At 37.6% G+C, this 17453-nt stretch overlaps 1 protein-coding gene across 2 annotated transcripts in view; it reads right to left on the reverse strand.

The window, feature by feature from the left end:
• Nucleotides 1–17453, reverse strand: part of SPATS2 (spermatogenesis associated, serine-rich 2) — a 132225-nt gene that overhangs the window by 27507 nt on the left and 87265 nt on the right. For both annotated transcript variants that reach the window (XM_005877335.2, XM_005877334.2), the window contains 6 exons: nt 15430–15509; nt 13873–13981; nt 13146–13195; nt 9969–10230; nt 8675–8842; nt 5831–5966 (listed from right to left, as the gene is read on the reverse strand). In XM_005877335.2, coding sequence (XP_005877397.1) covers nt 5831–5966; nt 8675–8842; nt 9969–10230; nt 13146–13195; nt 13873–13981; nt 15430–15509 — 805 coding nt within the window. The remainder of the gene's footprint in view (nt 1–5830; nt 5967–8674; nt 8843–9968; nt 10231–13145; nt 13196–13872; nt 13982–15429; nt 15510–17453) is intronic.

The raw sequence follows: 17453 nt of genomic DNA on the forward strand, positions 1-17453 counted from the left end.
GTTAGGGGCAACCAGGCCAGCAGAGGGGGGCAGTTGGGGATGACCAGGCCGGCAGGAGGGGCAGTTAGGGGCAACCAGGCCAACAGGGGGGGGCAGTTGGGGGCGACCAGGCCGGCAGGGGAGGCAGTTAGGGGCGATCAGGTCGGCATGCAGAGGCAGTGAGGGGCGATCAGGCCAGCAAGGGGGGGGGGGCAGTTAGGGGCGAACAAGCAGGCAGGTGAGTGATTAGGAGCCAGCGGTCCAGGATTATGAGAGGGATGTATGACTGCGGGTTTAGGCCCGACCCCTGGGATCGGGCCTAAACCGGCAGTCGGACATCCTCCGAGGGGTCCTGGATTGGAGAGGGTGCAGGCTGGGCTGAGGGGACCCCCTCCCCTCTGTGCACGAATTTCGTGCACTGGGCCTCTAATCCTATATAATAAAAATCTAATATGCTAAGTGCCCGACCACTCATTCGGCCATTCGACCAGTGGCTATGACACGCATTGACCACCAGGGGGCAGATGCTCTGACCGGCAGGTCTGGCTGATCAGGACTGGGCAAGACAGGCCAGACATGCCCTGGAGCCCTCCTGTGGTCCCTCCCTGGCCCAGATCATGCACCGATGGGGTCCCTCAGCCTGGCATGCGCCCTCTTGCAATCTGGGACCCCTTGGAGGATGTTGGAGAGCCGGTTTCGGCTTGATCCCCACAGGCCAGGCTGAGGAACCCCACTGGTGCAGAATCCGTGTGCCAAGCCTCTAGTTCTTAAATAAACACATACACACACTAACAGTATAGGCAATTATACAGAGGTGAACCCAAGACACCTTTAAGTGAAAAGAAAGCATTACAAAATTAGTCTCACTATGATTATAACTATTAAGATTATGTATGCAGATAGAGAAGGGACCCAAGGGAACCAAGAAAATTATGTGTTATGGAGTTACATGACTTTCATTTCTATTTTTAAAAAACTATTGTTATAATTATGGGAAATATAGTGAAAATAAGGAAATAATGGAACCTTTACAAAAAAGAAAAACAAAATTCAGATTCCTTCATCAAATGTTCTCATTCTACCTTGGTCTCTGACTTCACCCCTCACTACTTTCTAGTATATGTTGTTCCTTAACTTGAGCTACACTGTGTAAAGTCCTTGCATGTTCCTTCTATCCCTTTGCTTATATCATATTTCTTATGTGCAATGTTCTATCCTCATTCTTTCTGCCAATATAAATTCCATGCTTCTTTCAAAGCTTCATAATTATCCATTTCCTCCAAAATCTTTTCTAATTGACTCCATTCCATAGTGACCTTTCCCTTATTGTCATACCTTTCCCACAACTACGACCTGAAAAGGATATCTGAATCAAAAGTCACTCCAAGTTGTGACTTAAGAAAAGTAATTTAGGGTCTTCTGAAATACAAATTATTTGGATGGAATATTCCTTCTTTTATTGTTAATCCTCACCCAAGGATATTTTTTCCGTTGATTTTTAGAGAGAGTGGAAGGGATGGGAAGAGACAAAGAGAAACATCAGTGTCAGAGAGACACATCAATTCGTTGCCTCCCACATGCACGCGCTCCCGACCAGAGCCGGGAGTTGAGCCTGCAATTGAGGTATATTCCCTTGACCGGAATCGAACCTGGGACTCTTCAGTCCTCGGGCCGACACTCTATCCACTGAGCCAAACCAGCTAGGGCAGAATATTCCTTCTTACTGTTTTATTTTTAACTAAAAATATACTTATAAAGGCTTCCATAGGCTCAGTCAAAATCTCGGTCCTCCTCATTCTACCCCGTTCCCTAATGACTAAAAACCTTAGTCCCTAAATTCTCTTACAGTGGGGTTTTTCAACAACAATCTCCAGCCTTCTTCCCAAGCTGTCAAGAAATTTGAGGTTATACATAAAGTCCATGTAAGTCTGTGCTTAAGATTGTGAAAATGTCCTAGCGGATTCCTCATTGACCTTAGAAAAGTTACTTTTATTTGAGTTTCTCTTTTCCTCTTATATTAAAATTTTTTAATATATATTTTTATTGATTTCAGAGAGGAAGGGAGAGTGAGAGACAGAAACATCAATGATGAGAGAGAAGCATTGATTGGCATAACACCTTAGACTCAAATCCCTTTTAATAGTAAAGGAGAGCCTTAGCTGGTTTGGCTCAGTGGATAGAGCGTCGGCCTGTGGACTCAAGGGGCCCAGATGCAATTCTGGTCAAGGGCACATGCCCAGGTTGCAGGCTCAATCCCTAGTAGGAGGCATGCAGGAGGCAGCCAATCAATGATTCTCTCTCATATTGATGTTTCTATCTCCCTCTCCCTTCCTCTCTGAAATCAATAAAAATATATTAAAAAAAAAAAAGGAACAGAGACCAATGGAGCTAAAGTACTAGTAGAAATAAGGTATCAATGTGCTAAACATCAAAAACTGAATTTAAAACTATAGAATGATATGTACATTTTAAATAACACATTAGCCCATTCCTTTATTTCTATGCTTTCTGAGACATTTTTGAAGTACTCTGTTTCATAAAATGATTCCAGCATCTCCACCTAGACTGTAAGTTTAAGGATCTAAAATCCTTTGGTAATACTCCTAGTAGCTTAACATAAGAAGAAAAGAGCCCTAGCCGGTTTGGCTCAGTGGACAGAGTGTCGGCCTGTGGACTGAAGGGTCCTGGGGTCAGTTCTGAACAAGGGCATATGCCCGGGTTGCAGGCTCGATCCCCAGTAGGGGGTGTGCAGGAGGCAGCCAATCAATGATTCTCTCTCACCATTGATGTTTCTCTCTCTCACTCTCCCTTCCTCTCTGAAATCAATAAAAATACATATTAAAAAAATTTTTTTAATATAAGAAGAAAAGAGAAGCTCAAATAAAAGTAACTTTTCTAAGGTCAATGAGGAGTCAGCTAGGACATTTTCACAATCATAAGCACAGACTTACATGGACTTTATGTATAACCTCAAATTTCTTGACAGTCTTTTTCTCTTACCTGTTTTCTTCTTTTGTAAAGTACCTTTTGATGTCAACAAAATAGAAATTTTTATTTAAAAGGCATGCTGAGTGTTGTATCCTGTATTTTTCAACAACACATATGACAACCATCTTAAAGTAGTTTATACTAGTATATTCCAGCTTCATGTTCCACTCCATATCCTGCTCCTTAATAGCCTTAAACTTAAGTCAACTAATAGTTCCAACAATGTCAGACAAATTTTACTAATAATAAGAAAAGTAAACAAGTCCAGAGATGATTATTACTGAATCAACAATACAACCAGATTTTCGAGTGTTATGCTAGAGCTTTTGATTTTACCTTCCCACAGGTATGTCTCAGCTTTCATTTGGCCTCAAAGTGAAAGCAGTTATTTGTATAATTCCCCTAGTGCCCCAGCAAGGGTAATGTAATCTTACTGTTGGAAATTTGTTAGAACCCTTTGCTTTGCTTTTACACTATAACCAACACAAAAAAAAATGGCTTCCTAAGTGACATTAACTCCAAGGTCTGGTTCAGTGCCAAATGGAGTTAGCTCACCTGCCAATTATGTCTTGAAGTAACAACTATAAGGGACACTGAAATAAGGTAGTTTAAAAACCCAATCAGCCAGAGAGAAGGGTTTTATATCAGCAGGAAAGGGCAGGTAATCTCTTTCCTCAAAGTAAATTGACCTGGTTGCTATGTCTGCTAATCAATCCTAAATACACAGTTCCCAGGTAGGAAACCATTTCATTTGTCATTTACTGAAGGAGGCTCCCCCTGGCTGGGTTCCAAGTCAACAGGAACTCACAAATCTCTCTCCCGGAACTGTGTTTCCTGCTTCAGGCTGGTTCTGAATGGAATCAGATCCTGTGGCTAAGTAACCAGTAAACTAAGCAATCATGGAGACCAGAGGCTTATCAAGGCAAAGTTGTGATGACCTACTCTTAGCACTTTATTCTTTTCCAAATGAGCCAACAATATCTGATATGATCATAATCCAGGGAAAAGGGCATAATACTTCCTTGAAGAGGTACAGAAAGAGAAGAAATCAGTTACTTAGAAAAATTTCCAGAAGTTAGAACTTAATTTAAGGTGAGTTTGGGATAATTAGTTGGATTTAGATAAGTACAAAGATATAGAAGAGCATATTACATATTAGGCTAGGGAAGTAGAGAGGAAGTGTGAATGTTAAGTTTTTGAGACAATGGTAATCAGGCTGGAGCAAAAATGTTTGTAAGAAAAACAGAAGATAGGACATTAAGTTTCTAGTTATAAAGCCTAAAAGGGGAAACTTGGGATTTAGAACAAAGCATGGATAGACAAGTATGTGAATTACCTATCCTAGAAGTACTTTTTGGTTATAATGGCTGAATGAACCACTCTAAAATCTACAAATGGTAAACACAGGGGTCAGGAACTTTTTGGAGGTTTTATTCTACATCTTTGTTAATTCACTCCTCTTCAATTCCAGAGAACAGGAGGACTGAGGCTACCCATACTCCCACTATTTCTGGTCTGCTGTGGCATAACGTAACCAGACTAAGTTTGTAAATAGAGACACAGTTGAGCATGACCTAAGGCAGCGGTTCTCAACCTGTGGGTCGCAATCCCTTTGGCGGTCGAACGACCCTTTCACAGGGGTCGCCTAAGACCATCCTGCATATCAGATATTTACATTACGATTCATAACAGTAGCAACATTACAGTTATGAAGTACCAATGAAAATAATTTTATGGTTGGGTCACAACATGAGGAACTGTATTTAAAGGGCCAGAAGGTTGAGAACCACTGACCTAAGGGAACATGACAGGCAAGAAAACAGATGGCTGGGAGGAAGAATGGCATAGGTTCTCTTTATTCATGAATACTTCCTCTCATTTTTCAGAAATTCAAGCAAGTTTTACAAATAAGCAGAGCAGACAGTCCTCTATCTCAAAATGTCAACATAGCTGCTTTCTTCCCATAATTTTACTTAATTTGTTCTTTAAGTCCTTTCTAACTTCAAAAAAGTCCCTTTATAAAATGCAAATGCTTCCCAAAAAGGAGTTATGGTTTAAATATCAATAAACACTAATACCAAATAATTAAAACAGCGTTGGTATTCTAGAAAACATTAGAATATATTTCTCCCCCCAAAAAAGATTCTATGATCAAATACATGTGAGGAACAGCACAGTATATTTCCCTCTTGAAGATTCACAATGCACATTAACATTTTAAAGGCACTAGAAGTGCAGTAGTAAAATTTTTGTTAAAAGTATTTTCAAACTTATTTAACTACCAAACTGTATTTCCCCTACAGAGTACATATTAATAAATTTTAAGATATGAGTATCTTATCCTGTGCTCCCTGGACTCAGTCTTCAACTCCCGCAGATATGAGTATCTTTAAGACACAGTTTGAAAAATACAAAATTAAAAACAAATCAATGACTCATAATAGAGCACAAATTAGAATGGGATGTGTTAGGAAGGATGAAAGGAGGTAGGAAAACAAAGACAGATCTCTCCTTCTTTATTATTTTTTTCACAAATATCATGTCATTGATTATATATCCCTAAAGTGAGAATGCATAATTGTTTGTCCCTTTCCAAACAATATGAATTTCAGGCCCATATCTAGAGCATTATGAGTTCTCTGTCCCACTCATTCCCACACTGTCACCAAAAGCAGCAGAACAAAGCAGAAAGCTAACTCTATCATGGGATTTTAACGTCTCTCCCACTATGTAAAGTAGTTAGGAGTCAGGAATTAAAGGCACTAGAAGTGCAGTAGTTGAATGGTTGACCTAGTGCATTGATGAATGGTTGACCATCTTTATAAATAATCATTTTTGTGCTACTGATATCAAATTAACTTACCAGCTCTGCAATTCAGCAAAAGCTTGTTTCATTTTCTTAATGGAAGCATCCATCTCTTCTTTAACTACAACTCGATATCGTGCAAGAGACACTGTGCAGCGCTGGAGGTCTTTCACAGATTTTTCAATATTGGAACCTTGAGGAAAAAGCCCCAAAGATTAATCTTTAAAAGTATAGATAACTTGAAAGATGGATCTGAACACCTAAGCATGTAAAGTAACAAATGTGTGGACTAGGAAAGTTTCCCAAAGGCTACCCTCTTCAACAAAAAAACTGATGTTTTCACAGATTTTATTTTTTATTTATTTATTTTTTTATATATTTTATTGATTTTTTACAGAGAGGAAGGGAGAGGGATAGAGAGCTAGAAACATTGATGAGAGAGAAACATCGACCAGCTGCCTCATGCACATCTCCCACTGGGGATGTGCCCGCAACCAAGGCACATGCCCTTGACCGGAATCGAACCTGGAACCCTGCAGTCCGCAGGCCGATGCTCTATCCACTGAGCCAAACCGGTCTGGCTGTTTTCACAGATTTTAAAAAAATAATAAGCCCTAGCTGGTTTGGCTCAGTGGATAGAGCATCGGCCTGTGGACTAAAGGGTCCCGTGTTCGATTCCGGTCCAGGGCACATGCCCAGGCTGTGGGCTTGGTCCCCAATAGGGGACATGTAGGAGGCAGCCGATCAATGATTTTCTCTCATCATTGATGTTTCTCTCTCCCCCTCTCCCTTCCTCTCTGAAATCAATGAAAATATAAACATAAATAAATAAATAATAAGTATCCTGACCAAGAAGTAATAGGAATTTAAATTTACCCTCCTATCTTACATAACACACACACACACACACACACACACACACACACACACACACAATCTGAATCAATGATTTTCAAACAGTGGACAATAGGCAGTACTTTTTCCTTGAGAAAATAGAAATAAAAGAAGTGAGGTCTATGGCCCAAGAAAGTTTTCAGGCTGTAATGCAAGGAGCAGAAATCCTAAACTGAGCCTGACTTGTGGGGACAGTGTTGAGAATTCAGGGAGGTCAAGTTTAGAATTCTCAGAGCAGAGAACTGGAGAGGAGAGAGCTACACAAAGATCAGAGAGTTGTACAGAGATCTACAGAGGATTCTGAATGCATGAGTGTGAGGAAACTATCCAAGACAGGAAAAAGAACTGCTGGAAAGGAGCAAGTGGAACAATCCCCAGAGCGCACCCGGGCCATGAATAGTTCATTTTCATACCAGCCAGAGTGAGGCACAAGGTACAGCACTGGAAGTGCTTAGTAATGATGCAAAATTAGCTCTAGAATAAAGGCTGCTCCAGTACAACCTAACAAAGCTTAAAAGCAAGTCTCAAACTGTTTCCAAAGAATAGTCCCAGAACAAATTACAAGAAAAATTTTAAAAATACAAAAATATCCAGCAATCAACAAAGCAAAATTCACAACGTCTGGCATCCAAAAAAAAAATTACTAGCCCAGATGGTGTGACTCAGTGGTTGAGCATCGACCTATGAACCAGGTCATAGCACATGCCCGGGTTGATGGCTCGATTCCCAGTAGGGAGTGTGCAGGAAGCAGGCGATCAATGATTCCTTCTTTCTCTCCCTCTCCCTTCCACCCTCAAATCAATAAAAATATATATATTTTTAAAATTACTAGAAAGCCCAAGCCAGGTGGCTCAGTTGGTTGGAGCCTTGTCCCATACACCAAAAAATGTTGTGGCTTCAAACCCCAGTTGAGATGTGTACATTGGAGGCAACCAATTGATGTTTCTCTCTCATATATATGTTTCTCTCTGAAATCAATAAAAGTACATTTTTAAAAATAAGATAAAATAATTTATGTACTCAGCACAATTTTAACCAGTTTCTAAAGTTCTATTAACCTTTCTATACTCACCAATGTCAAAGTTATATATACAATTGATAGTTGGCATCACAGATCTTAGAAGTTTATAATGTGCCCAGATATAGATTATTAATTTTTTAATTTAAATTCTTCCTCATATCCATTTGGTTTAAAATCTACCTAAAAGCTTTCAAGCCTTGTGCCTTTATTTTGTTTGACTGAATATTCTCAGACTTGTTTTTCTGCACCAAGCTGACGGTTATGTTAGAAAGATGAAAAAGGAGAACTTCACTGATTAAATTTAGCTCATGTGGAATAAATAATTCAGTAAAGAGCTACAGGTTACAAGTGTCTTTCACATTTGTTTCATTTGTTTAGTGGAGTGGACCACCACATGTATATGTATGATACTCAAAAAGGCTATTATCTCCATCTGTTTAATTAACTGATCATTTAAATGACTATTATAGTTAAATTTAAAAAAGCAAAAAGCTACAAGTCAATGCTAAGTATTTAAGAGAAAATGACCTTGTTCAAAACTAGAGTCTGGCAGGTTTTAATAAGAGTATGAAGTTGTGAAGAGAAACGAAAACATTTCTTTCAAATATGTCAGAGCTTTTTACTGTTGAGTCAACCAGGAGATAAAAATGAAGAAAACAAGATAAAAATGTGCAGTAAAACAAGTAAAAGAAACAGATGAATGGTAGCATAAAAGTCACCCTTGCAGTAGAGTTTGATTTTCATTCACACACAAAAAATCCCCACTATTGTAACAAGACTGTATAGCATTTGAGCTACTATTAGACTCTAACTGTGTACACAGAATCCAGTAAGAACTGGATAGTCACTGCCTGGAAAACAGTATAAGGATTACCTACAGAACCTTCTCAGACCTTATCTATGGGAAGAAAGAGGTAACTTGCCCTCCTTAGCCAAAAACACAGATTTTTTTTTCTCTCTAAAAGGTAGGCTAAGCCCCTATTTACCTAGCTTTTTGTTGGTGGAGGAGAGTGGAACATCTTCCATGCCCAGATTTGAAAACTGAGGTCTTGAGAGAGATTTGATAGCATTCCTATTTTGTTGAGAATTCTGAGTAGGGTGCATAGTCAAAGACTTGGACTCAAAATCAAAGACACCATTTTCCAGCACGGATCCTGTCAAAGAAACAGAGTGTTTTAGGCAAGACTTAAGGATAAATCAATCAAGCAGTCTTAAGTGTACACAAAGAAAAAAGGTAGAAATATTTTAGGCAAAACTATATTTCTTTTAATCTCTCCCCCCAAAAAATGATGTTTCTTAAATGGCTGTGAACAAAATCGATTAAGCCAAATCAGCTGAATGAGGCTCTCTGGCTTTGCTCTAGGCAGCGTCCTGAATGAAGAAGAAAAGTCTGTGCTAACCCATCTCCAGATAGACTAGCTTGTTCCTTGTACCTGTAGCTTCCTTGTAACTTCTGATAGGTTCTATAAATTATGTTGAGGGAAAAAGAGCTTTATACTGTGCTAGGGCATGAAGAGTTTAAAATCTTTAAGGAATAGAAAGAGCAGAGTTAGAAAACGAGAGAGCCCGCTCCAAATAAAAAAATGAAGCCACTGACTATCTTTGGTTTGTTTGAGGTCACTTTAGGCCTCAACAATTATATTTTTCTTTGTCTTTCTGTGCTTGCGCAAATCAATAAAAGAACATAAGAAAGAACAGCATAATTCTTAAACTGCCATTACATTTATAAAGCCAGTGCAACTGAGCAAGGAGAACTGGATTAACAAATAAGTAATTAAAAAAACTATTTTAAGAGATATTCCCAATATCTTCCCAACACTCATCAAAATGGTTAATAAAACAAAGGAAAACATACAAAATATGTAAATTTACAACTAACACTAATCTTAACTCTGTATTAGAAAACAAATGTGAGACTATAAAAACCAACAGTCTACTTCATGGATTTACAGTTATTATCATATATTTCTCACTGTGTTGGATCTTAGAATAATATCAACATCAATTCATTATAATAATTTTCCTTAATAAGTGTACAATTTAAAAAATCTTAAGGGCATCTTCTGTAGTCGACTGCTTTAAACTGAAATTAAAATATGAGACAATGGAAAATAATTATATTTTTCTAGGCCATAGATAATTACAAAATGTGACTCTTTCACATGAGCGGTAACAAAAACTAAAAAGTAAGAGACTAACTAGATTTAATTTGATTGCTTTCTCAACCAGGAAGCCCCTGGCTGAGAATGCAACTTTTCAAAGATCTGTTAATAAACTCACCTGTTCTGTCCAGCACATCTGGCATGGAAGACTCAGGATCCTCCAATTCTCTGGCATCTATTGAAAGTGTCTCCATACCTTCACTGAGTGAGTCCACAGACTCAGTATCATTGATGGCACCATTAACATGGTAACCATTAATACCACCTTTTTCTGGAGAAGGCGTGGACTGCTCCTCTTGAATAGAAACCAATTTACTGGAATCTAGGATACTGTTACTTGCTTCGATTGCAGGTTTTGGTTTGCTTTTCTTCTTTTTGTTCTAATGATTATTAAAGATTTGAAAAAAGAAAAGGAAGAAAAGACCCCCCCCACAACACAGAGAGGTTACTCTAGCTACCCAAAGGCAACCAATGTTACCAATTTCTCATATGCTCTTCCAGAAACTGAACACATTTCTGTATATGTGAAATTACTAACTAAAATAACTATGTAAAATACTTTGAATAAACTCAAATGCATAAATATAAGAAATTTATGTATAGTAAAATACACCAAAAGCAAAATCAAAAGATAAATTACAAAATGTGAAAAAATATGTACAACTTATATACAAAGAGCCAAATATATTTTGAGCTCTAACAAAAACAAAACAACTCAATAGTAAAAAATGGTAAAGGATATAGGTATATGAAATGATACGCAACCTCAGTAATAAGAGACATAAATTAAAACTGCGCTGCAGAGGATTCTGGGAAGATGGCAGAGGAGGAAGCATCAGGAATCTGTTGCCCCACCTAGCCTGCCTTAAACAGGCTCAGAACACTTACATTAGCCTACAGTTGGGCAAAATCATCTAACAGTGAATACAATGTAGAGTATCTATCGGTTGTTTACACTCATTATCAGGTGGCTGACTGGGAGCTGCAGCTGTCCAGCATCATGAGCAAGTGTCACACTACATATTGCTAGCCTGGGAAAAGATAAAAATTCAAAGTATGGTTTCTACTGAATGCTACTACTTTCCCACCATCGCCAAGTCAAAAGTTCATAAGTCAAACCATTCTAAGTTGGGGTCCTTCTGTACAACATACTGTCCTCGGGCATGAAGAGTTTTGATAGGATGCAGTGAAAGCAGTGTCAAGAGAAAATTTATAGTTATAAATGCTTACATTAAAAATAAGAGCCCTAACTGGTTTGGCTCAGTGGATAGAGCCACAGCCCTCCGACAGAAGAATCCTGGGTTAGATTTGGGTTAAGGGCATGTACTTCGCCCCCAGCCCAGTAGGGGGCGCGCTCAGGAGGCAACCAATCAATGTGTTTCTGTCACATGTAGATGTTTCTCTTTGTGTCTCCCCCTCCCTTCCACTCTCTAAAAATCAATGGAAAATATCCTTGGGTGAGGATTAACAAAAAATAAAAATAAATACAAATATCATGAAAAAATACCCTCAGGTGAGGATTAACAAAATAAAGTTAAAAAAAAATTGCAGGCAGAGAGAATATATATATTCATGTTTGCTCATATATGCATAAAATATCCTGGAAGATAAACAAGAAATTGATAATACTGTTTATTTCTGGGGTGGGGAACCAAATGGCTGGGGAACAGGGATAGGATAAAGACGTTTCAGTATATGTATTAATTTCTGTAGCTTTGAATTTGGAGCCACATGAATATATTACCTAGGCAAATAGTCAAATTAAAACAAACAAAAAAAGTCCTTTACCTTTTATTTTAACAAATCATAGCTCTACTCGCAATACTTAATTCTATTCCTAAGGCTGTACTGACATGATTGAATCAGTTTTCCCCCAAACCCTTCTCATGGCCCTAACAGGAACACTACTGGAACTCTAGATATAACTTTCTCTTCACAGCTCTCATCTTTTTTTTCTTAAATATTTTCTCTCATGTGAACTGGGTAAGTTTTCATATCATTGTCCCATGTATATAATAGCTGTCCCAGTAACTGCTCATAGTAATATCCTATTGAACTAATCTCAACAGTTAACTGGACTGGACTTGGGCATTTGGGACTGCCAAACTGAAGCCAATTTTCTTTCTCTAAATTTTAAGAAATTTATGTGTCTCTAACACATACTTTTCCAGCTGCAAGCATATGTTACATCACTAAATAACTTACTATTCTGGATCAGTAAATTAATAAACTGATGTTTCCAGAGCACACAGAGCTATTTATGTTAGATGAAAGCAACGAGAAGAAGTTAAGCAAATATTCAAAGCTCTAGGTAGGAAGAGCTATAGGGGGATCTGTAGTAACATTAGGTTCTCCTTGGAAAAAACTCTCAAGGGTCACTCTCAAGCCTGGTTTGGTCAAGACTTAATAGATCTCTTATGAAGTGATTTAGAGTCATCAAGAAAGCATTTCAAAACTCTAGTACTAACCTGATATAGGAAAAGAATTTTCCAAAGGGCTTTCATAGAGATACCTGATTAAAATTCATACTTCAAGCATTTCCTAAAAAAGCTAGAATTAGAGTACAGGGCTGTGGAAAGCATTTTGAGACCAGCTAGTATCCTTTGGGGAAAGCATTTTGGTTTCAAGCGGACAAGGAGAAGGAAATGAGAATCAGTATGTTAGAAATTAGGTACTAGTATTCATTATTATTATTTTCCTATTTCAGAGATGAGCAAACTAAGGCACACAAGGATAAACAATACTCCCAGGTTGCAAAGCCTGTAAGTAGAACAGGATATAAATCCTGTTCTGATCGACTCCACAGCCCAAGTGCCTTTCCCTCTCTAAATTGGAACACCAGACCCCTCTGTATAACTAATAATAGCAAAGACCCTCTTTGGGCTTAAAGTCAAAGGTCATTAATACCAGAGATTACAACACAGTTGTCTGACCTAAGAACCTAAACTATTTTAACTGATCTATGTTAAGAATAATGTTGAAACCACTGGACTAGATCACTTTCTCTAGTGGAGCTCTGCTTTCCTTGACAGACTCTCTCTCTTGTTTCATTCCTGCCAAGTATTAATACACCTTCAGCAACTCCACCATGGTGGTGTCATTGTTTCCTGTCTTAAATCACATGGAGGAGATTGTATGGTACTCTATGTACACAGCTGTGTTTCAATGTCACAGAAGACTTTTTTAAACCAGGTAAACTGAAGATGCATATGTAAATCTTTTCTTTCAAATATTTTTGCAGCCTAAATATTTTTATAATATCAACATCATGCTTTTAAATTTCATTCATTTTTACCTTTTTCTTGCCTGTTACTGTCCATTCTTTGAGTACTTCATTGGCACTACCTGTAAGAGAAACCAATCACAGATTTTCTCTGCTACCACATGCATGGTCAAGAAGGAATAGGTGTCTCTGCTTTTTGTAAATGCTAGAGAATTTCTAAAGTTCGTAACAGGAAAGTTAAGGTTCAAGTCTCTGAGCTAATGTAATGAGATAATCATATCATGCTTATCTTTTGCAATACCTGCCCATTTAGATTCCCCTTCTCCATGTAATTTTCTCAGTAAGTTCTTCCAAGAAGAGACTAATGTAGCCTGACCATTTTGAAATTCTTTTATATAACTTAGATCAAATACAAAGATGAGTGGTTTCAGCCCACGTATGCTATCCCCTCTCCTCCAGAAGATTACACACCACTTTGGCTATGTTGTTTTAGAGAGCTGTACACTACCCTAGACCCAAATGCTAACATTATCAAGAAAACAGATGACAATGAAGAAAAACCGTATAGTATTTGGACCTGTTTATTCTATACTGGCAGAAAAACAGAAACAGGGAGACTTAATCTGATGTACCTATTCGATGATGAGATATCTTTTTTAAATGGCATGATATGTTATATTATCATGAGGTCTACTATATCATCTATGAAATACCAGGTTTTTAAATGAATGTTATAGAAGTTTGAAGCAACTTCTATTTGAAAAAACACAAACTTATTAAAAAACTAAATTAGGATTACCTTCCATAAATGCTTGTACTGTTTTGTCCACACAATTATCAAAGTGCTGCAAAACCAGGATGATTTCATTGTTGCTCCTATTGGGAACTATTGCACGCACTGCATTTATCTGGAAAAGATGACAGGGTCATTAAATTTTAACATCAGTAGGTCAGTTGGCAACTGAGACCTGTTACACAATGACATTTCATTCTTAACAATATGTATCACTCTTTAGCGTCAATGAGAGTACATACAACCATCTCACTAGGAATGATTAATAGATGAGTGATAACATCACATAAAAATTAATTTCAAAACTTAGAAAAGCAGAACATTTCTAGAAATAGAAAGTATATGCTAGATTTTGCTTAAAGAAAGGGAGGTCTAATTTAGATATCAAGTATTAATTTTAGCATCAACCTTTCCTCATTTTTAGCATACTGTAGAGAAAGGTGGAAAGTTTATGAACCACCACCAATAAGAACTTCGATTTTTATACAGCATTTTTGAAACATTTTATTTCGTATCATTTAATTGTATAACACTATAAAGATAACAATTCCTAACCAAGGACAAACCTTCAGCTTTATGGCCCTGTGTGGTAAAACCCATTTGTTATGAAGAATGGCAAAACACATTCCCTCTATACACTTAGCCTCAAGGGATTTTCCTAACTTCTGTTCAGCTATGCATTTAAAATTATGTATGTTTTTTTTTATTCTATATTTCTTGGTATTTTATATTATGAATGCTTTCAAGTTATCTAGTCAGCAATACTGCTTGAAAAGGAAGTCCTTTTATAGATGAGAAGAGGTATCTTGTCCAAGTAATAAGCAGAGTCTGTATTAGAACCTAAGTCTTTTTTAGTACACTTGCTTTCATATCATTCTATACTTTTATTATTTCAGGCTTAATTAATGATAAGGTTTAAAACCATATAAGTGGAAAGGTATATAATCTATAATCCAAAGAGGGATAATTTATAATTATACATTTTTGAGATGAACAAAATACTTAGCACTAATCACTAGAAAATGGACTTTAGGCAAAATTTACAAATTCAGCAATAAAGGTAAGATTCTGGTAACTTTAAATGTGGAAGTGTTTATATTATTAATGTACTATATTTTTTGCCAATCTGAAAAAATAAAATTGGTATAATTTTGATTAATTCACACTAGACGACTATTGTTATGTTGGCTGTTATCATCTTTTTACTTGATAATCTAAGGAAAAAGAGGTCAGTGTCCCTAACTAAATAGTCAGGTACTGCATGTTTTAAAAATTCTTGCAGCACACTGGTTGAAAATCGCTGATCTGCCCAGCCAGTGGCTCAGATTTATAGATCAAGAGCATTGATCTATAAATCTGGAGGTCGCAATTCGATTCTGGTCAGGGCATGTGCCTGGGTTGTGGGCTCTGCAGGAGGCAGCCGATCAATGATTCTCTATCATGGATGTTTCTCTCTCTCTCTTTCTCTCTCCATCTCTCTCTCTCTCTCTCCTCCTTCCTGAAATCAATAAAAATATTTTTTTAAAAGAAAATTGCTCATATACATACAGTAACTAATCATACCTTCTCTTTCATGTTTTCAAAAGTTCCTCCCTGGGCCAGTACAGTATTGGACTGCAAATCGAAAATGAATCCTGATGAATCTGAAAGAATGAGAAGGAAAAATATATTCCACAATATCTAAAACTGACATGTGATCATCTTCCAAACAGAAGGGCCTTAAACAGTTAACAATTTATGTACTTTGCAAACTCTATTATATAGATAACTGATAACTACACTTGAATTAAAATTATAGAAATAAAGTTTTATTTTAATAGAAACTGTAACAACTTAAGAAAAACACTAAATACATCAACTATATTAAACTGTCCAGTAATCCTTGATATCTTTGTTAACTATCTTAATTTAAAAGGCCCTCTATAAATGTTGCAAGTCAATGGCTCCCCAAGGTAAAATTTAACACTAACAAATCTGAAAATGTGAGTGAGGATGAGAGCTCCTGTGGCATTAACAATAACAACACATGAAAGTAATTTCAGTTTTCTAGAGTGCACCACACACATCATGTTTTTAGACTATTAACTCCATGAATACATTCGTCAACCTAATGCTTGACGATCAATGTGCTGGAGTTTACATCACCAGCACAACTCGGGAAAACTTAAGTTTAATGTGATTTATTACAGAAAAGAGTTTGGCTTCCCAGCACTTATAAAGAAAAGGTTATCTGCAAATTTAATCCATTTCTTTACCTGAGACCATGTCATCAATAAATTACCTCCACTTTAAACACTTAACAATTTTGTTTTAATCTAATGAGATGCAATTCAGGAAATGGTTACACTGTTTCTCAGATTATGATGTATATACTTATCTGGGGCATTTTAGCTTAAAATGTAGGTTCTGATTTAGTAGTCTAGCCTGTGGCCTGAGATTTTTACTCCCTGGTGGTATCAACATTGCTGATCCATGCACCATACTTGGGAGTAGTTTGGGGTTTAGAATTTCAACAAAGCAAGGAAAAGGGAAAGTTTTTTAAAAAGGGGGTTGCTACGGTCTGAATGTTTGTGTGCCCTCCCTCCCCCATTCATATGTCAAAATTCTAAAGTGATGGTATTAGTGATTGGGGCCTCTGGAAGGTAAATAAATCCTGAGTGGAGCCCTCATGAATAGGATTAGTGCTTTTATAAAACTGACCGCACAGAGCTCCCTAGCCCCTGCAACCATGTTAAGACGCAAGGAGAAGTCTGCCAGCAAGAACAGGGCCTTCACCCAACCATTTGACACTCTGATCTCAGACATCCAGCCTTTAGAACTGTGAGAAATTAATTTATGTTGTTTATAAGCTATCCATTTTGTTACAGTAATCTGAAAGGACAGGGGTTTAAAAAAATACAGCAATATTCCAGTACATTTTCCAAATTCTTTTTCTATTATAACAGATGTATTTCAATTAAAGCCTCTTTTACAGCTCAGTCTTTATCCTGTGTTTTCAAATACCTCCTAGTTGCTATGGAAGATTGATAAGTTAAAATGATAACGCATTTTGGTACTAAAAGTGGAAAAGAGGATATGAATACAATGTATGTCATTCCAAGAGAAACTATGCTTGCCAATTACCAATGAACCGTGAATTCATTTACATTTAACCTCTCTGTAATACTGGCAGTTTTGAGACTGTTAACAAATAAAAATCAGACTGCACTTACACAAACTCAGTACTTAAACCTGAGTTTTCCAGATGACTACATAATATGATTAATTCCCAATTATCTATAATAATAAAAGTATAATATGCTAATTAGACCAGACAGCCGAACGACCTTCTGGATGTTATTCCGGACAAAGCTGTGGCAGCAGGGGCCGAGGCAGAGGTGATTAGGGGTGATCAGGCAGGCAGGCGAGCAGTTAGGGGTGATCCGGTAGGCAGGCAGAGTGGTTAGGGGCGATCAGGCAGGCAGGCGAGTGGTTAGGGGCGATCAGGTAGGCAGGCAGAAGTGGTTAGGGGTGACCAGGCAGACAAGCAGTTAGGGGCATCAAGCAGGCAGGCAGAGTGGTTAGGGGCGATCAGGCAGGCAGGCGAG

Source organism: Myotis brandtii, unplaced genomic scaffold (assembly GCF_000412655.1).
Source record: "Myotis brandtii unplaced genomic scaffold, ASM41265v1 scaffold517, whole genome shotgun sequence".
NCBI lineage: Eukaryota > Metazoa > Chordata > Mammalia > Chiroptera > Vespertilionidae > Myotis > Myotis brandtii.